Raw genomic sequence first — 21,827 nt, 5'->3', positions numbered from 1 at the left:
AAAAAGCGCTATCACCGGTTAAACCGATGATCCACTTTGTGTCATCACCGGTTTAACCGGTGAGCACCATTTTCCAACTAGCCGTTATACTTCAACGGCTATCTTAATCAACCGACGTAATCAACCGGTGAATGTATCTTCATCGCCGGTTTAACCGGTGCATGTAACTATCCCAGAGTTCCCGGAAACCAACTCTCTGGACAACTACACCGACGTTCACTTTGCCTTGATCGCCGGTTTAACCGGTGCATGTGAAACTCCTGCTGCTTCTTCGGCCTCCAAGTCCATTACACCGGTGAGTGTAAAACACCCAACGACGGTTAATCCGGTGCCAAACCCTAGCTCGTAGCTTCTGTGTTCATTGCACCGATGAGTGCAATTTGCTCGTCATCGATTTAACCGGTGATAGCAAATTGTCTTCGTTTTGATTTTTTCAACTTGGATTTCTTCACGGTCTCTTCAATTCTTGTCCTTTGGACCGAAGAGGTTTCAGGGCGCTGCCCTGAGACCCGCAAGGGGAGGCTCCCCCTCGACCCCCACGGGCCAGAACCACCGTAGGTGCGGCCCTTCGGGCCTAGCTACGCATATCTTCTCTTTGTCATCACTTGAACCTAAAAGCCTGAGAATGGTCATCTTAACAATCATATTAGTCCAAGTGTTGTCTGTGTCATCAATCGCCAAAATATTATATTGAAATATGGCATGAGAGGCCATTTTCGCTACAGATATCGACACCTTTTCCTGTGAGTTTAACCCATTGACAACGAAATAGAGGTATCTTCAATGGCCCATAGTCGAGTTCCCAGATCTCTTCAATGTAACCAAAATATGAGTTCGTTTGGCCACTAGAGTCGGTGGCATCTATACGGACACCACTATTTTGATTGGTGCTCTTGTTATCTTGGGCTCTTGTATAAAATGCGTAACCATTAATTTCATATCCTTGGTACATCAGGATTGAATTTGCCGGACCCCTGGCCAGCCAAGCTAGCTGCTCATGAATTTAATCGTTGGCCATGACTTCCTTCTGCAACCAGGTGGCGAATGTATCGTTATGATGTTTTGTAATCCATATCTCAGACTTCAAAGGATATATGTTTCGCACAATTTGCATGTGCTCCTCCATGTATGGAGCCACCAAGGCTGATTGTTGTAGAACTGTGAGATGTGCTTTGCTCAACATGGCATGATCTGTGGCATTTACTGATTTTCTTCCAAGTGTGCCCTTTCCAATCAGCCGCCCCTCATCACGTGATACTGGAATCCCAATTGGGCAGAGTTCTTCCACATAGTCAACACAAAAGTCAATGACCTCCTCTGTGACGTAACCCTTCGCAATACTTCCTTCTGGACGAGCCCGATTAGGAACTTATTTCTTTAGGACTGCAAAGTATCGTTTAAAAGGGAACATATTATGAAGGAAAATAGGACCGAGAATACCAATCTCTTTGACCAGGTGAACTAGAAGATGCGTCATAATATTGACGAATGATGGAGAAAATATCATTTCAAGACTGACTAAATTTTGGACAACATGCTCTTGTAGCCTGCTTAAACTCGATGGATCGATTTCCTTCTAAGAAATTATATTGAGAAAGGCGCATAGCTTTATGATTGTTGCTCGAACATTAGCTGGTAGAATACCTCTAAGTGCAACTGGAATCAATTGCGTCATCAACACGTGACAGTCATGGGACTTTACGTGTGCGAATTTCTTCTCCTTCAAGTTTAGTAGCCTCTTTATATTCGAAGAGTAGCCTGATGGGACCTTGATACTGTTCAAACAGTCGAACATATTTTGCTTCTCTTCCTTACTAAGAGTGTAGCACGCAGGACCTAGGTAATGACGTCCTTTATCTCTTTTTTCTGGATGTAGGGCGGCCTGTTGTTTCATACGTTGAAGATCTTGCCGCGCTTCCAATGTATCCTTTGGCTTACCGTAGACACCAAGGAAGCCTAGAAGGTTCACAAAAAAAATTTGTTAGGTGCATCACATCAATTGCGTGGCGGACGTCTAAGACTTTCCAATAAGGTAACTCCCAAAAAATACTCTTCTTCTTCCACATAGGTGCACGTCCATCATCACTCTGCACTGATCTGCTACCAAGTCCTTTTCCGAATACTAGTTTTATATCTTTGACCATTTCAAACACCATTTTCCCACGATGATGCCTAGGCTTGGTACGATGATCTGCCTTTCCATAGTAGTGAGCATGCCTCCTCCTTAATGGGTGCTTGATCGGAAGAAATCGATGATGACCCATATACACGATTTTCCTACAATGCTTGAGGTATGTGCTGTCGGTTTCTTCTAAACAATAGGTGCATGCCCTATAACCCTTATTGGATTGTCCGGAGAGGTTGCTTAGTGCTGGCCAATTGTTGGTGGTTACGAAAAGCAATACACGGATGTTAAAATGTTCCTCTGCGTGCGCATCCCACATACGAACACCCTCCTCTTTCCACAACAATAGAAGATCCTCAATCAGTAGTTTCAGATACACATCTATATCATTACTGGGTTGCTTCGGGCCGGGGATAAGCACCGGCATCATAATAAATTTCTGCTTCATACACAACCAGGGAGGAATGTTGTATATACAGAGTGTCACAGGCCAGGTACTATGGCCACTGCTCTGCTCACCGAAAGGATTCATGCCATCCGTACTTAAGCCGAACCTTATATTCCTCGCATCATTTGCAAATGTTGAGAATGTTCTGTCCACTTTTCTCCACTGCAACCCATCAGCGGGGTGTCTCAACATATTGTCTTGTTTACGTTCTTCTTTGTGCCATCTCATCAATTTAGCATTCGTTTTGTTTATGAACAAACGTTTCAGACGTGGTATTAGAGGGAAATACCACATCAGCTTGGCAGGCACCCTTTTCTTGACACGCATCCCCTCAACGTCACCTGGATCATCTTGAGGAATCTTATACCAGCATGCGTTGCATATAGGGCATGAATCTAAATTTTCATACTCACCTCGATATAGGATGCAGTCATTAGGACAAGCATGTATCTTCTGTGCCTCTAATCCTAAAGGACAAACAACTTTTTTTTGCCTCGTATGTTGTTGCCGGCAAGGTGTTACCCTCAGGGAGTAAGTTTTTTATAAGTTTCAGCAACTCCTCGAATCCCTTATTAGATAAACCATTTGATGCCTTCTATTGCAACAATTCTAATGTGGTACCCAACTTCTTTTGGCCTTGTTTGCAATCAGGGTACAATAATGTTCTGTAGTCCTCCAACATACGCTTCAGATCTTTCAATTCCTTTTCTGTTTCGCAAACTTCCTCAGCTTCGCGCAGCATCTGACCAAGATCATCTTCTACAACATATCCTTCAGTATCTTCTTCAAGCCCACCCATTGCAGTGTCATTGAAAAAGACATTATAATTGGCTGCAAAGTCAGGAATCCTGTCCTCTTCTTCTACATTATTATCCAGCATAATTCCTCTTTCGCCATGCTTGGTCCAAACATAGTAGTTCGGCATGAAACCACTATTGAACAAGTGACTGTGGATGGTTCTTGATGATGAGTAATCCTTCTCATTCTTACAGAATTTGCATGGACAACAAACGAAACCGCCATACTTGTGTTTCTCGGGCGCTTATATGAATTCATGCATGCCATCAATGAACTCCTTTGAACGCCGGTCGGTCATGTACATCCATTGCCGACTCATCTGGATCCACAATACATTTATATACATCATTTTAGTGTACAAATAGTTCATTCATACTACCAATTTATAACTAACATTGAATATGCTATTAATAAAACTTAGCTACAAAATTATAAAGATGCATATGGCCTTCTGACTGCATGACTGTGTAAAAACTTTGTTTCTCTATATGGAACTTTATATTTTTGTACAAGAAACGACACATGTGGCCTTCTGGCCTAGCTGAGCTGCGGGTCTCGAATTGGCGCAGCATGCATCTCGAATGTGGAATCTTGTAAAGTTTTGGAATTTTGAAGTGAACTAAATAAAGCCCCATTACATATGTAATTGATAATATTTTCATACAAAATTTGAATTCAAATATATAATTGATAATACATATAACTATAATAAATAGATTCTATTCACTTATTAAATAAATTGATAAAACATATAAATACAATAATTTGATAGTATTCACATATCAAATAAATTGATAACGCATATAACTACAATAAGATGCTACAACTAAAAATAATTATCACATATATAAACTAAATTAAGTGATAACTGCTTCTAAAAACCAATTGCTAAGTTATAGAGAAAAATAACTAACCTTTTTTGAAGAAAAAAAATCGCCTCCCCTCCCCTCACTCAGCTGCCACGAACAGTGAGTTCACGGTAGCTTGGAGGGGGGAGGGGTTGGGATATTTATAGACGTGGCTCAAAGGCACCGGTTGTTGCTCAACAACCGGTGCCAAACAATAGGCATAGGCACCGGTTGAATCTACCAACCGGTGCCTTTGTTGTGGCCACGTGGCGGCACCGGGTCATGGCAAAACCCGGTGCCATTGTCCGCCCTTTAGGCACCGGTTGTTCTTTTGGTACCGGTTGGTGGCACTAACCGGTGCCTATACTGGGATTTTGGTACCGGGTAATACTTTAACCCGGTACCAAACCCCTTACCTTTGATCGCCGCTGGCCAAAGGTACCAGCTGCTTTTGCAGCCGGTACTAATGCCACGCATTAGTACCGGCTGCAAAAGCAGCTGGTACTTTTGACTAGGACTTTTGGCCCGTTTTTTAGTAGTGTCCCGACAGTAGTGCACTAATGATTGAATCTTTTGCCACGCACAAACTATATATTTGTTCTTGAAAACTGCTGCCCTATGCAGATAGCAGGCAACATTGCCGCCGTTTCGTCCTCTTTGCATGTCGGCAAAGCAGGACCGATGGTTCACACCGGGGGCGTGCATCGCTGCGATCTTCGGGCAGGGAGGCTCACGCAAGTACGGCCTTACCTGCCGCTGGCTACGCTACTTCAAGAACGACCGTGACCGCCGTGACCTCGTGACCATCGGCGCCGGCGCTGGTGTCGCGGCCGCGTTCCGCGCGCCAGTGGCCGGCGTGCTGTTCGCCCTCGAGTCCCTCTCGTCATGGTAAACAACGAAAGCAATTTGATCCTATCAAGTTCTAGCACTTTGAGAGCCAGGACTGAACAAGAATCCTTGTCCTTGTCGTCCTTTATCGTTGACGCTGTGCATTGCGGATACATGATTCGATCAGGTGGCGAAGCGCGCTGATCTGGTGGTCCTTCTTCGACAACCTTATGACCTACCACCTCAAGGACATCCCCATCGTCGTCGTCATCGGCGTCACCGGCGCACTGCTTGGGGGTCTCTACAACTTCCTCATGATCAAGGTTCTACGAGTCTACAACATGATCAATGAGTTTGTCGTTCTACCAATTCACGTTCCTATCTCTTTTTCCTTTTCCCATCATTGCTTGGGTTTAAATAATCACCCATGATTATTTAAGTTCTGTTTTCTAACTCCAATATAAATTTGCAGGAGAGGAGGAGCGCACAAGCTAATGTTGGCGGCCACCGTGTCTATGCTAACGTCGTGCTGCATCTTCGGCCTGCCGTGGCTCGCGCCGTGCCGGCCGTGCCCCACGAACGGAACCTGCCACGAGCTGAACCGTTTCCGGCGGTTCCACTGCCCTGCCGGCCACTACAACGACCTGGCCAGTCTTTTCCTCAACATCAACGACGACGCCATCCGCAACCTCTACTCCACCGGCACCAGCGACGTCTACCACTCGGTCTCCATGCTCACCTTCTTCGTGGCGTCGTACGGCCTCGGCGTGCTCAGCTACGGCGTCGTCGCGCCGTCGGGGCTGTTCGTCCCCATCATCCTCACCGGCGCCACGTACGGGCGCCTCGTGGCCATGCTGCTCGGCAGCCGCTCCGGCCTCGACCACGGCCTCGTCGCCATCCTCGGCTCGGCGTCCTTCCTCGGGGGAACCATCCGGATGACCGTGTCCGTGTGCGTCATAATCCTCGAGCTCACCAACAACCTGCTCCTGCTGCCGCTGGTCATGCTCGTGCTCCTCATCTCCAAGACGGTCGCCGACTCCTTCAACTCCAGCATCTACGACCTCATCCTGCAGCTCAAGGGGCTGCCCCACCTCGACGGGCACGCCGAGCCCTACATGCGGCAGCTCGCCGTCGGCGACGTCGTGGCCGGCCCGCTGCGGAGCTTCGGCGGCGTGGAGAAGGTCGGGAATGTCGTGCACATGCTCCGGACGACGGGGCACCACGCGTTCCCCGTCGTCGACGAGCCGCCCTTCTCGCCGGCGCCCTGTTAGAGATAATCTTGATGTTTATCCTTTTGTGAGTCATTAGTCGTGTCGTGTTAGTGTGTTAGCAGGTGCATGCATGAGTTAGTTTGGTTAGCGAGGCCGCGATCTTCATGTTAGTGACTGCATGCTAGTGCATGGTGGCTTGGAGGTGCGGCCAAGTCAAGTGAACATGCAAGTGGCGTGAAAAGTGGATCAACTAGCTAATGGCTGCCTGCATGTGTTAGTGGTGATCGGCATGCAAGTAGTGGCTTGCATGTAGTTAGTGGTGAAATCACGGAGTGCCTGGCCGAGTCGTGTGGCCGGACGTGGTGTGTGTGTGAGAGTACTATTTAAACCTCTGTAATCATTGTGTTAAGTGTGGTGAAAAAAAAGAGAAAAGCACTGGTGTGCAGTGCGGCAAAATTCTTCTTGTGTGTCCCTGTGTTCCACCAAGAGAAGCTAGCAAGGAGTGCTTCCTTGCATTAGTGCAGAGAGTTTGTGAGTGAGAGGCTGATCGGCTTGATCAGTCCCAACAAGTGGTATTCAGAGCCTAGAAGATGACTGGGGATGGAGCGTACACGCCGCCGGGCCGCCGTCCTGGCAAAGGTGTTGACGGCGACGACGGCGGCGACAACAAGCTGGTGGTGCAGCAAGTGAAGGAGGCAGGGGTGACACTCCGTTACCCCATGCTTTCTGAGAACAACTACGGCGTGTGGGCTGTGAAGATGAAGATCTTCATGCGCGCCCAAGGTGTGTGGGCTGCCGTGGTGAACAAGGGAGGCGTTGATGAGAAGATGGACCAAATGGCTCTCGCCGCCATTGTCCAAGCTGTGCCGGAGGCTGTGGTGATGAGCATCTCCGAGCACGAGACGGCCAAGGAGGCGTGGGATGCTCTCAAGGAGATGAACATGGGTGAACAGCGTGTCAAGAAGGCCCGAGTACAGACCCTCAAGAGGGTGCTTGATGGTATGTACATGGGTGATTCTGAGAAAATTAATGATTTTGCTTTGAAGGTTACCACGATCATGAACGAGATTCGCTCTCTCGGCATGAAAGTGGACGAGACCACTGTCGTCGAAAAGCTCCTATATTCGGTCCCCGACAAGTTCCAACCCCTCATCAGCACCATCGAGCAATGGGGGGATGTGACTGTGATGTCGGTGACGGAGACGATCGGGCGCTTGAGGGCGTTCGAGGAGTCTTCAAAGGGGCGGCGTCGTGATAGGGAGGGGGAGCAGCAGCTGTTGGCCGCGTGTGCCGAGCCACGGCTGACACGTGCTGAGTGGGAGGCCTTAGTCGCTGAAGAGAAGCTACGTGGTGAAGGCTCCAGCAGCAGCGACAAGAAGAAGTACTGCAGCAAGTTCGACAAGTCGAAGATCGACTGCCGCAACTGTGGTGAGTTCGGACACTTCGCCGATGAGTGTCCTGCTGCAGTGAAGAAAGTGATGAAGGGTGTGGCACAACTCGCCGTGGCAGACGCCGACGACGAACCCACGCTGCTTTGAAGCCCAACGAGGAGGTGCAAAATAAATTCATCAAGATTAAGGGGGTGATTGTTAGAGATAATCTTGATGTTTATCCTTTTGTGAGTCATTAGTCGTGTCGTGTTAGTGTGTTAGCAGGTGCATGCATGAGTTAGTTTGGTTAGCGAGGCCGCGATCTTCATGTTAGTGACTGCATGCTAGTGCATGGTGGCTTGGAGGTGCGGCCAAGTCAAGTGAACATGCAAGTGGCGTGAAAAGTGGATCAACTAGCTAATGGCTGCCTGCATGTGTTAGTGGTGATCGGCATGCAAGTAGTGGCTTGCATGTAGTTAGTGGTGAAATCACGGAGTGCCTGGCCGAGTCGTGTGGCCGGACGTGGTGTGTGTGTGAGAGTACTATTTAAACCTCTGTAATCATTGTGTTAAGTGTGGTGAAAAAAAAGAGAAAAGCACTGGTGTGCAGTGCGGCAAAATTCTTCTTGTGTGTCCCTGTGTTCCACCAAGAGAAGCTAGCAAGGAGTGCTTCCTTGCATTAGTGCAGAGAGTTTGTGAGTGAGAGGCTGATCGGCTTGATCAGTCCCAACAAGTGGTATTCAGAGCCTAGAAGATGACTGGGGATGGAGCGTACACGCCGCCGGGCCGCCGTCCTGGCAAAGGTGTTGACGGCGACGACGGCGGCGACAACAAGCTGGTGGTGCAGCAAGTGAAGGAGGCAGGGGTGACACTCCGTTACCCCATGCTTTCTGAGAACAACTACGGCGTGTGGGCTGTGAAGATGAAGATCTTCATGCGCGCCCAAGGTGTGTGGGCTGCCGTGGTGAACAAGGGAGGCGTTGATGAGAAGATGGACCAAATGGCTCTCGCCGCCATTGTCCAAGCTGTGCCGGAGGCTGTGGTGATGAGCATCTCCGAGCACGAGACGGCCAAGGAGGCGTGGGATGCTCTCAAGGAGATGAACATGGGTGAACAGCGTGTCAAGAAGGCCCGAGTACAGACCCTCAAGAGGGTGCTTGATGGTATGTACATGGGTGATTCTGAGAAAATTAATGATTTTGCTTTGAAGGTTACCACGATCATGAACGAGATTCGCTCTCTCGGCATGAAAGTGGAGGAGACCACTGTCGTCGAAAAGCTCCTATATTCGGTCCCCGACAAGTTCCAACCCCTCATCAGCACCATCGAGCAATGGGGGGATGTGACTGTGATGTTGGTGACGGAGACGATCGGGCGCTTGAGGGCGTTCGAGGAGTCTTCAAAGGGGCGGCGTCGTGATAGGGAGGGGGAGCAGCAGCTGTTGGCCGCGTGTGCCGAGCCACGGCTGACACGTGCTGAGTGGGAGGCCTTAGTCGCTGAAGAGAAGCTACGTGGTGAAGGCTCCAGCAGCAGCGACAAGAAGAAGTACTGCAGCAAGTTCGACAAGTCGAAGATCGACTGCCGCAACTGTGGTGAGTTCGGACACTTCGCCGATGAGTGTCCTGCTGCAGTGAAGAAAGTGATGAAGGGTGTGGCACAACTCGCCGTGGCAGACGCCGACGACGAACCCACGCTGCTTTGAAGCCCAACGAGGAGGTGCAAAATAAATTCATCAAGATTAAGGGGGTGATTGTTAGAGATAATCTTGATGTTTATCCTTTTGTGAGTCATTAGTCGTGTCGTGTTAGTGTGTTAGCAGGTGCATGCATGAGTTAGTTTGGTTAGCGAGGCCGCGATCTTCATGTTAGTGACTGCATGCTGGTGCATGGTGGCTTGGAGGTGCGGCCAAGTCAAGTGAACATGCAAGTGGCGTGAAAAGTGGATCAACTAGCTAATGGCTGCCTGCATGTGTTAGTGGTGATCAGCATGCAAGTAGTGGCTTGCATGTAGGTAGTGGTGAAATCACGGAGTGCCTGGCCGAGTCGTGTGGCCGGACGTGGTGTGTGTGTGAGAGTACTATTTAAACCTCTGTAATCATTGTGTTAAGTGTGGTGAAAAAAAAGAGAAAAGCACTGGTGTGCAGTGCGGCAAAATTCTTCTTGTGTGTCCCTGTGTTCCACCGAGAGAAGCTAGCAAGGAGTGCTTCCTTGCATTAGTGCAGAGAGTTTGTGAGTGAGAGGCTGATCGGCTTGATCAGTCCCAACACGCCCGTGCTGTACGGGCTGGTGCTGCTGAAGAAGAGGGAGTTCCTGGCGGCGCCGGAGCGGTGCCCCAAGGAAGGAGTACGTGGCGGGGAGGTTCATGCCGGAAGACTTCGACAAGTGCGGGTCCGGGAAGCAGGACACCATCGCCGACGTGCAGCTCTCGGCGGAGGAGATGGAGATGTTCGTGGACCTTCACCCGTTCACCAACACGTCGCCGTACACGGTGGTTGAGACCATGTCACTGGCGAAGGCGCTCGTGCTGTTCCGGGAAGTCGGGCTGCGCCACCTCCTTGTCGTGCCCAAGGCCTGCGACGTAAGTTAACTAGGAGTATATATATTTGTGGTTATTAATTAGTTTGGTGAGACTAATTAACGTAAATACTATTGCAGAGGTCGCCGGTGGTCGGCATCTTGACGAGGCATGACTTCATGCCGGAGCACATCCTGGGGTTGCACCCAGTTCTGCTGGGAAGCCGGTGGAAGAGGCTCCGGTGGCAAAGGGCGCCGTGGCCAAGTACTTCCGCTCCCTCCTCGTGTGGATTGCCAACAGTGGCTGAACAATACATATATGCCGGCCCTTGCTTTTGTGTCCTGATTTTATATATGCTTATTTCGCTGCATATGTTGTATATATATGGGTAAGTACATCATTATTGCTACTTAATACTCTTTTTCTCCCCACTGCATCTTAGCTCTGAATCTATGAAAAACATGATAGGATATTCACCTAGACCTAGGATACATCTTTGTTTGTAAAGAGCATTTAATTGCTGAAAACTTTATGTTTGGTTTCTTATGTTATAGTTAAAACTCATAAGTTTTTGTAAGATAATTAAGACTTGTAATCAAAAGTTTAAAATTTTTCTCTCGATCATATGTATCCTTGTGATGGTTGCCATGATGTGTAGAAACTGTATGCGAGTTGTTCCTAGGCGATGCTCGAGGCGCATGCATACCGGGGACTTACCGGGATTATTTCTCTTAAGATAGATTGAACAATGAATGATAATCCGGTTTAGTCGAGATAATTTGAGCGATTCCTCTCAATGATGCCAAAATCTTGATGGGCCCATGTTATGCTTTTCTCCGATCCGTTCACCTCATCACATTCTCTATGTTGAATGGGGCGGAACAAAGTTCGTTTTCACCCAACGGGCCAGTGACGTGCACCCCCCTAATTGTGTTATTACGAAGTTTGTTTTCATTATTCGCGTTTGAGAAAAAAAATATTTTGTTTTTTTTTGGTCTTTTAGATGACCATACTATATTTATGTAAATTCACAACAAAAAACAAATTCTGGGTGTATTTTTTTTATAATTTTCATATTAACTAGTATTACACAACAAATAAATAAATAAATATATATATAACAGTGAACTTTACCACTCTTAAAAACTAGATAAGTAGTACAATTCCTTACAGAAAAATTTCCACTACTGAATGTGCACCAAGGGGTTAGTTGCGTCTATATATATCTTCCTTGTTGATTGGAAAATCTTTTATTTGACAACATTTTTTTAGATAATAGGAAAAAGAGTTCCCAGCTTTGACCTCAGGAAGAGGCTACAGCCGATACAAGGTTTGCAGCCCGTACGTCTGCAATCACTCACACAAGGCTAAACAAGAAGTTTCCAACCAGCCAATAGTTTGATGAAGACACTTATTAAGAGCTAATTATATTACTAAACCTCCATCCATGGTTGGCAGAGATGTGTGCCAACAGTTTTATTTGACAACATGTGTGCCAACATCTTAATTCACCCCTGTTGGCACCGGATTTTGGTAAATCCAATGTAATTTGAATTATGAAGCGATTGGCTCTTTGTGTCGATAGGGAAGCCGATAGTCAACAGCTATTGCCGATGAAGTCGGAAGCCTGATAGCAGGGAATTCTCACGTGGCAAGGGGAGCACAAGCTAACAAGAGTTTGCTTGCAACATGTGAAGTTACGTGTGAAGGAAACAATATGATTGGTATTCTGGCCGGATCATTTTATTTGGATGATTGAAGGTGTGAGGGCCGATAGATTTAAAGATGGGACAGTTGATGAGTCAAGCTTGATATATCACGCATATTAAACAATATATGCCTGGACTTCACATATGAGGAAACGTATCAAGAGATAATTCAGATTGGAAGAGTATTTGAGGTTCCATGGACTGATTGGTCAGGTTAAGCAAAATAGAAGGTGTTTTCGTATTGGACTCGGGGATGATATTAGGAATACTATATTGTTTCCCGTGAAGATATGTGCATGATCAGTTTTGCGCCGAGGATTAAGGGAGCACGGACCAATCAGAATAGAGCGAGGAAAGGAAGCCGATGATGCATTGTTCGGCGGAAAAGATGAAGCTTATAATTTATAGGGATTCTACAGAAAAGGAAGATAGAGTCCATGTATATAAGTATTTGTTTTTAAGTTAGATTTTGTTTGTCGGTCAAGTTAGCCTAGGCTATAAATATGTGCCCTCGTCCATTGTAAAAGGTTTTATCACACGATCAATCAACAAACCCTATTTTTTATCTGCAATTTACTTTTCGGCGACTTTGCCTTTTCTTTTCTTTTCGACGAGCTCTTTCGAGTTGATCAAGGACGCCTCACATTCGAGCGACTTGATCTGCTGGTAAGTTTTTCGTTTACTAAGTAAATCTAAGCTTTAGCTTCCGGGCGCATTGCTATCGCGTTCAGATCTATTCAAAAGTTATCGAATTATATTTAGACTTTGACTTCCGGGCGTATCGCTGTCGTCTCGTCTAGATTAATTCACAATTTATCGATATCTGCTAGTTCTATAGGTTTTACCTATTGTTTTAGCTTTTATTGATATCTATCCAGCTTGTAATATGTTTGATCGGCTGTTTATTGCATTATTTTATTCAAAATATTATATAGACGATTAGATCTATTTCAAGTGTTTGTTTGATAGCGTTGTTTAGGTAACACATTTGTAGCCTTTACATTGCTCCCTGCGCACATCGGCTGAATTAGCTGATCGTCTATTTCAAATCGGCTGACCGAGCTGATTTTGTCGATTTCTGTATCGGCAGCGCCTGCCGATACGGCCTGTGAGGGATCTTCGGAACTCCAGCCGATACTCCCTCGAATTTAACGTTTACCCTGTCTCCTTATCAATCAACAGGTCAGATTGACTGACACGCTTGGTTTACTCTTCGAAGCTTGGCGAACACTTGCCTTCGGATTCCAATGTGTTGATTTTTGCGTCAACAACCCCAACTATCAGTTATTGGGTGACATTAGACTATCAATATTTTATTTCACGCCTTTATTAATTCTAAGCTGTCATGTATAGTAGTCCTCAGACTTGTAACAGTATCGAATCACCGGGAAGAATGTTTCAGCGAGCCATTCTACTACAGAATTACTCATTCCAAACACCACATCACTGCCGGTTTAGTTCGACTGGCGGTCATAGTTGGCATCACCCGAGTCATAATGCGAACCGGCAGTGATAGTATAAAGGACAACACCGTCGGGTTGTAATACGAACCGACGGTGATGTAGGTGTATCACCGTCAGGTCATAATAGGGCCTGATGGTGTTGCCTATCACATATATTTTTTCCCTCCGCCCCTTCCCCTTCTTGTCATTCTTCTCCCTCTCGTTCCTCTACCATCCCCTGCCTCCTCCACAACTCTCTGTTGCCTTGCTCCTCCCTGGCCTCCCTTCCCTCCCATCCACCGCAGATCCTCCCCTCCCCCGCTGCCTCCCCTCCCTTGCACCTGCGCTCCCCCTACAGCCCATCTGCCCCTTCTGCCATAGGTGGGACCACTACTACAAAAAAAAACATTAACTGTGACCTTTAAAAATGGCTTTGAAGGCGGGCACGATTTTTAACCACCTCATCAGTTAATGCCTGCGTTTAACCGAGACCGTCATTTTTAATTAACCAAAGCGATTATAAAAAACTACCTCGCACAATAGATTAATAGAGGCGGGCGTCTTAAAATGTCCCCTCAGTTAATGTCTATTAACCGAGGCGGTTGTTTTAATGTAAACGCCTCGGTTAGTACATTAACCCAGGCAGACAATTTAACTCAACCGCTTCGGTAAATCAGACCCAGCCCACAGCCCACTACTGCACTCGACTATATAACAAACCTTAACCCTAATCCACTCGCTCCACTCTCTTCCTCCCTCACTCCTCATCCCTCACCACTCACTCTCTCTCTCCTCTCTCTTTCTCTCTCTCTCCCTCTCTCTCTACCGTGGCGTTGGGTGGCGAGCGGCTGCCCGTGCGCGGCGGGACGTAGCGACGAGCAACAGCGGGCGGCCGAGATGGGTGCGGCAGCGGATCTGGTGGCTGCGGGTGGTGGGATGCGGCGGGCAGGTGGCCGAGGTGGGCGCGACGGCGGATCTGGCGGCGGCAGCGGGATGCGGCGGGCGGCTACGGCTGCGACGGCGAGCCGACGGCCATGGCGGGCGGCAGAGGTGGGCACGGCGTTGTCACACTCGATTTTATACAAAAAATCGAATGCATCTCATATGTGTGCCAGAATCAAGTTTACACACATATGATCGACGTCGAGTGAATGTATCAAAAGACAATGCTCGAAAAGTAAAGGAATAATAGAGTAAGACAACATTATTACACTCCGAATGGAATAGACTAAAAAAGTCTTTAACTTTTCACCGACATCCTAAACGAAGTCCACATCACGACTTCTCCCACAGGCAGTTGACTGGTGGACGTACGCCTAGAACTCCTCGAAATCATCGAAGTTCTCCACTTCAAAGTTCTCTTCTGAGCAGCAGTTTAAGCAAGGGTGAGTACACTTATGGTGGGTACTTAGCAAGTGAGGGAACATGCAAGGTTAAACAAGATGGGCTAAAGGTTTGCAGCGGTGAGCAATTTTATATTAGTTGATCATATTTTATTAGCAAGCACCTATTAACTAAGTATAAGTTTATACCAACCCACTTAAGCAAAAGCATAAAGGATCCAACCACATAAACCAAAGAACCACAATTTAATTATTCTTCAAGTTCAATTATCATGTGATGGTCCAAGCCGCTCTTGACCGCGAGCACGGCTAATATATCAGTTTTACACTCTGTAGAGGTTGTACACTTTCACCACAAGTCGTGTAAAAGTTCAGAAGAACTTTGAACCCAACCACGCATGTGCTGATCAGGCACAATACCACACTTCCGAGGTGTGATTGCATAGGGACGCTACGAGGCCTTTACAAAGATTTCCTAATAAGAAGTAGTCCGCTAAGGTTTCCGGAGCAGTAGTAGAGCATAAACCTCCCTAATGGGCATAGTTTCTTAGCAAAGCCCACTTCCCAAGAGGACCGGGTTATACCCCATCTACCGCCGCCCCTCTTGCCCTTTCGGTAAGACTGATTCAAACTATATTCTCTAATTAATTAGCCAAGACCAGAGCCATATGGTTCTTGTGGTTGTACGATTTTTCTAGGTGGTTCTCCATGTTCCAATTAACATAAAGTGATCTTGTACCATTATCCATGATATAAACAAAGACATATTTAACATTTTCCAAGATTTTAACAACCAACCCAAGGTAAAGCAACTAAACATTTCTAACCAACAAAATATTAAACCCGGTGTTCCAAGATTAAGGTAAAAGACCAGGTAAAGTCCTTAATAGGTGTTCCCGTCAAATTTATGCAAAAACAGTAAAGTGAATTAACATGCTGTTAATGGGACAAATCATAATATGAAGAGGGAGAAGGCCACTTTCCTTCCTCGGCTAACTGCTGAAAATCTTCTTTAAAAGCTTGCTCTTGATCACCCTCGAACGACACGTCATCTAGATGATCACACAAGCGAAACAAACAATACAAAAAAACAGTAAAAACATTACTTTAAAAGTTGAAACAGATGTAGAGCGCGAAGCAAGCGAAACAAACAATACAAAAAAACAGTAAAAACATTACTTTAAAAGTTGAAACAGATGTAGAGCGCGAAGCAAGGATCACATGAGCGCAAGAATCGCTGAAAACGGAGTTAAAACGTGAAAGATATGGCTAAAACAGTGCACTAGGGACTTGTTTGCAAGAGCTTTGAACTTCCAGGGGCTAGCTTCAAAGAAACCAGGGGCTGAAACCTTAATTAACCCCTGTACGCAGGGGCTAGCATGCGAAAACTCAGCTCTAGACGGCGGGTTCTATTTCTAGGAAGATCAGGGGTTAAAACGGAAGAAAAAGGACCTTTCTCGAATTATTTTTGAACTGATCAAGACGGCGGGTTGATTTCTATAAAACCCAGGGTCTCTTTAGCAAAAAGACCATGGGCGCCTCTGGTTTGACCAGTATTGACAAAGGTCCGGGTGGATCTGATCCGTCGGATCTTGATTCGACGGTTCTGGTTGGCTCGGGGCGTCGGCTCGCGGCTCGGCGGGCGTGCTGGCTCGGCTCGGCGCTGCCCAGGGCGGCTCGGCGGGCGGCACTAAGCCGAGCCGGCGGTGGCGCGCGGCGACGTGCGGCGGCGGGTCCGCCGGAGTTGGGCGGAACGGCGCTCCGGGCGTCCGTTCGGCTCGGGAAAAGGGCCGGGAGAGAGAGCAGGTGAGGGCGAGTGTGATGGCGATGTCAGGGAGGCGGATGGGAGGCCGATGGTGGTTGCTCGGCGGCGAGGGGCGGAGCGGTGGCTCCGGTGAGCAATTGCCGCCGGGATAGAGCGAGGAAGAGAGGGAAAAAAGGGCGGCGAGGGTCCTCACCACCTCACCTAGCCTCGCCAAGGAATGGGCGGCGAATGGACGCGGTGGAGTGGGAGATCGACGGTGGCGTGGAGCTCTGTGCGGCGGAGCTCGGTGGTGGCGGCGCTGGCTGCAGTGGAGGAGCATGGGTGAGTCGTGTGGAATGGAAAGGAGGTGCAGTGGCTCGAGCATGGGTTTTATAGGGGGGAGGGGTTGGTGCGGCCGTGAGCCAGGGATGGGGCGGTGAGCTCGGGCGGGCGGCAATAATGGCCGTGATTGCCGCAGCGTTTCCGTGCGAGGGAGGAGGAAGCGCGTCACGAGGCCTTAACGGCCATCATGGCGGCGTTAAGAGGGAAGGGGCATGTGACGCGGGGCGTCCAGGGTATGGAGGGCGCGCGCTGGTTTGGAATGGGGACGGCGAGAGGCAGAAGATGGCGCCGATAGGTGGGCCCGGCGCTTCAGTGAGTGAGAGAAGAGAAGAGGTGGGGTGGGCTGGGCCGGCGGTTGGGCTGTTTGGGCCGAGGAGAAAAAGAGAGATGGGAAGAGATGGGCTGGGTTGGAGAGAAAAAGGGAGAGAAGTTTTCTTCTTTTTTCTCAAACTTAAACACCATTTGAACAAATTTATTTGAATTCAAACAAAGTTTAAATTTTGGGTGTTACAGGTGGCGGGTGGGCGGCGGGCGAGTGGCCAACACATGGGGAGGGGATCGTGATGGGCTCGGCGGGCTTTTGCTTTTCTTATTTTTTTTGTTCGATTAACTAAGGCGATTGCATTAAAAAATTGTCTCGGTTAAGAGCACAGTTAACCTTAATGCTTTTTGACCGCCTCGGTTTAGATTTCTGTAGTAATAGATCTGGACTGAGACGTGCTGTGTCGAGCAGCCGCGGCCAGGGATGGGGATAGGGATGCAGTGTGGAGCACCAGCGGCGCAGTGTGGTGCGAGCGGTCGCAGTTGGGGGTGGGGGGGGGGGACAGGGCGAGTGGCCGGCAGCACAAGTGGAGCATACAGTGTGGCATGGCTTGAGCGGCCACTGGGGCCCGACGGAGAGTAGAGTGCGCTGCATGGTGCAGCGCGGGCGGCAGGCGGCATATATAGCGCGCTAGCGCCGACGCAGGCAGCCAGCGTCATTTTTTTTGGAAGGGCATCACCATTGGTTCTAGACCTGGCGGTGATGGCCCAACCTATCACTGTCCACTTAAATCCAACAGGGTCCGATTGTCCGAACCGGCGGTGATGCATCTTTTGAACCGTGCGGTGATGACGGTTGTTGTAGTAGTGTACTGCTGCTTTTGTGCTTCTGTACCAAGGGGTTAAGTGTCAGGATCACTTGGAACAGTTGGAAGGAGAAGAAGCAGAATGCGATGAGGAAACTTAGCATGGACCAAGGGCTCGCTCGAGTGCATCTGGTGGAAGGACCCGTGAAGCTGCGCCCCGGGTCATAGCAGAGCTCGTGCAGCTCGTGCCATACTGACCTGAGGTCGTAGTTCCTCTCGTGGCTGTCGACGTCAAAGACCACACCCGTGCAGAGAGGTCGGTCAAGGTCTACAACTGAGCATGCATGGTGCCATGGTGGTTGGTGGCCTACACTTGAAATTAATTAAAGTACCCAACACAACACTGAACATTATTTCAATGCATCAGCCCTGCAAGATACTAACGCTCAGCTTGTTGGATTTTTGAACTGGCCAGGTTCTACCATATTTTGGGACCAGTAGTGATTAATCTGTCTCTGCTATGACCATTTTCTGCTAGCGTTTTCTGAAAACCAAAAACTACCAAGCACACAAGTTAAATGACGTAAGTTTCAGATTTGCCAAAAGAGGGGATTTCAAAAGTTTCACATCAACAACTTAAGGTTAGTTGAATATATCAAAAATGATCCTTAAGGTACTCCTAGGCACATCTATCTTGAATATATCAAGAATGATCCTTAACAAGACGAAAATGACCATAATGAGATAGATTGTGACGTAACGTTCTCAGATAGGTGTCACATGTTTAGATGCAACTGTCTACCTAGCAGACATAGAAGCAGAAGCTGTACACTGAAGAATCACAATCAAGCATAGAGCTAGCACTTTACCTTCATGTAGAAGCTCATGAAGGGGAAGACGACATCATAGTACCCTGGCTTACTTATCTTCCTCACCCGTCCTGATTTGAGTTCAATTAACCGTGAAGAATCCACCACCATTCCTCACAAAAAATAACATGTGGACCTCCGCAGAACCAACTACACGTGCTTGGTTACTGCAGGAAGATTCCAGGATCAAAGGTGCCAAGAGCTCAATGACCCCGCATCGTTCCCATCCAGCACCTACCTCCATATTTTGACATTCCTCGTTGTGGACCCATGTGGGCAAACCCTATAGAGAACCACCCTCCATTGGCATGATTGCAAAACTCCCATATACACGTGTGGCGCTGTCACGTTCATGGTGATAGCTGATTCTTTCCTAGGTCGTACTTGAGAGTGATCGCCCTGTTTGGTTTCCCTTCTAGAAACCAAATCTAGAAGAGAATCTTGTATGCATGGCGGGCTAAATGAAGTCTATTTGCGAAACCTCCTCAGGGATGAGTGTAACTTTTCGCGATGAATCTAATGGCAGCAATTAATTAATGATTAGCTACAGTGATGCTACAGTACCATCTTCTAATCATGCGTCAAGGCTTCATTAGATTCGTCAGGGTTCCTAGCGCAGTAGTTCTGGAGTTGGTTTTGTAAACTGGTTTTGTTTGACACCTTAATTAGCGGTCAAAGTCCATTCCAGAGACTTCTAGGGAGTAACCAAATGGGCCGGGGCCACTAGTACCTGTATGGCTGCATAACGGGCCGCCATGGTAGGCGAGGTGGTCGCATCTGCAGGCGGCGGTGCAGAACACTGCCGTGCCGTAGAGCGGGTGAGCGACTGCGGGCTCCGGCAGCACGAGGCGACTGTTGGTGACAGGTCCCAGACAAAGAGACTAACGTTGTTGCCGAGGACGTCGAAGAGGATGCAGCAATGGCGGCAATCAATGACGGTCCAGCCGCACGGTACCCTAGGGCTGGCTGGGGGATGGGAGATGGTGCGGTGGCGGGGACGATGAAGCGGGGCACTATGACGTCAAGGACGCATGGAGGCACGGAATGGCGGTGGCGTACGGTGGCAGAAAGCAGGATCGATCAGGGAACCGTTAACTTGTTCGGATACAAACAATAATAACGCATGGAGGCATGCAATTTCATCTACAAAATAACACTCCCGGAGCATGCAACTAACATCCAATCCATAAAATCTATCTTCTAAGAGGTAATATGTGTTAAAATCTATCCAAAATCAAGGGTCCATAGTCGTTTTGGAGCATTGTTATTGTAGCAAAATACAAATGCAATAATCCTTCACCTTTATTTATCTATAATAATATACAATAGTACATGTATATTATCTTGGCATAACACGTTATAAATAGTTAATGAGAGATTATTAAAACACAGACCCACATTTTTGTGAAGACGACATCAGCCCCTAGTTATTACCACATGTTCTTGATAACATGACGAGCTCCCGGGAGTGCTGCTGCTGGCCCCTTGTATGCCTGCTTATTAGGCCACACGGTGCCCGAAAATAGCCCGTAGTTTTTCTTGGGTGAAGCAGATTTAGCACGTCCTCCTCCAATTTTTGACGTTGCATACGCCATGCAGGTCGTCGAGCTCGAGCCACTGCAATGACGTTTCATATCCATCCCATAGCCGAATACGTCCATAAACGGCCGGCGAGGCACACCTAGTATCATAGGCCTTGGAGCCGTCCTGGCTGCCGATGTCGTCGTCCTGCCAATCTTCTTACCCTCGCATGACACATGCCAATGCAAACTATCATCCAGCTCCGGCGCCGGCGGCTGGTTGATGAAGTCCACGATGCTCGCCATGAGCCTCCTGCTGGTGGCACGCAGCGGGCTGTAGAGGTGGAAGCCGTGGTCCTCGCCCTCCGACTCCACCAGCGTCGCCTCGCCTCCGGTGCGTGCGTAGTAGTCGCGGAAGCGGTCGAGGAGGCGGCACCCGCGTTCCCGCAGGGTGTCCTTCCCAGCCACGGCCACCAAGACGCGCCGGCACGTCAGCGACGCGATCTCCTCTTCAGGAGGGTTAAGCCGAGGGTCATCATTGCCGGCCTGGCCCGCGGTCACAAAAGGCCAGAGCCAGTCCACCCCGTTTGGTGGAAACACCGTTGCGCCATCCCAAGCCTCCTCAGAAGGCAGCCGCTTGGCTCCCCAGAAGTAGGGGTGCACGATGACCATGCCCTCAATGTTGACGCCCATATTGCCGCCGTCTCGGCTGGCCCGTACCGCTGTGTGGTATGTGATGTTTCCGCCTGCGCTGTCACCGGCGAGGAACGTGCGCGCGGGGTCTGCGTATTCAGCTAGCCAGGGGTCGGCGAGGGATCCCACCCATTTGAGCGCAGACCATGCGTCGTCGTAGGCTGCGGGTATGGGGTGCTCCGGTGCGAGTCGGTACTCCACTGAGACGACAAGCGCCCCGGCACTCGCGGCAAGGGAGGTGGCGTAGCCGTGGTACGTCCGACAGAAGGCGCTCTCCGTGCAGAAGGAGCCGCCATGGATGTACACGACGAGAGGGAGCCTCCTGCTGCCGGCGGCCATGGCGGCACGGGAGGGGAGGAACAGCCGTGCCGACACACCGGTGCTGTGGTCGATGACCACATCTCTCGTTGCCACCCCGCGGTTGTTTGCCGGGTTCTCCGACGCAGCCACGGGAGTACTCCTCAGCAACCGCTCGATTCGGCCATCCTTGTACCGTTTTAGGAACGGGGACAAGTCAAGGTCGACTTCAGCGACAGCATGGTCCGCAAAGTTCTTGCTTGCAGGCATATTGCGTGGTCTTTTGATGCAGTCTATCTGTATGCGTTTGCACCTCTTTGTTGTGCTGCGTTGTAGGCTTCTGGGGTAGCAGCTTGTGGCCCTGTTGGGCATTTATAGCTAGATCATTATTTCGTTTCAGTCCGTTAGGTACAATCATATTACAAATTGGATCCATTTTGAAATGCTGACACTCTTTAATTAATTTGAGTGAAGAAAAAAAAAATCTTCTCTTGCCACTTGCAGTGTTGGTCTCTTTAATTCCTCTTAGCTTTGGCCGGCTGCAAAATTCGACCTGCTCCAATCCTATATACAATGTAAAATAACAATAGACTAATAAGTTGCATGCATTGACTAATTCCGCCAAGCAATAAGCTTAAACTATATCAGAAAAGTATGTGC

At 48.6% G+C, this 21,827-nt stretch overlaps 1 protein-coding gene and 1 pseudogene across 1 annotated transcript; one reads left to right on the top strand and one right to left on the bottom strand.

Moving 5' to 3' along the window:
* The window catches only part of LOC120712247, a 36,998-nt pseudogene extending 26,313 nt beyond the window's left edge, over positions 1–10,685 (top strand).
* A 9,336-nt stretch (positions 10,686–20,021) lies between these two features.
* On the bottom strand, positions 20,022–21,576 carry LOC120639170 (probable carboxylesterase 5). Its single transcript, XM_039915182.1, has one exon. It carries the CDS (start codon positions 21,537–21,539, stop codon positions 20,088–20,090), a length of 1,452 nt encoding a protein of 483 aa, XP_039771116.1. The 5' UTR covers positions 21,540–21,576; the 3' UTR covers positions 20,022–20,087.
* Between the last annotated feature and the right edge of the window lie 251 nt (positions 21,577–21,827).

This window comes from Panicum virgatum, chromosome 6K, assembly GCF_016808335.1.
Source record: "Panicum virgatum strain AP13 chromosome 6K, P.virgatum_v5, whole genome shotgun sequence".
Lineage (NCBI taxonomy): Eukaryota > Viridiplantae > Streptophyta > Magnoliopsida > Poales > Poaceae > Panicum > Panicum virgatum.
The sequence above is the reverse complement of the archived record's forward strand: the minus strand, read 5'-3'. Positions and strand labels throughout refer to the sequence as shown.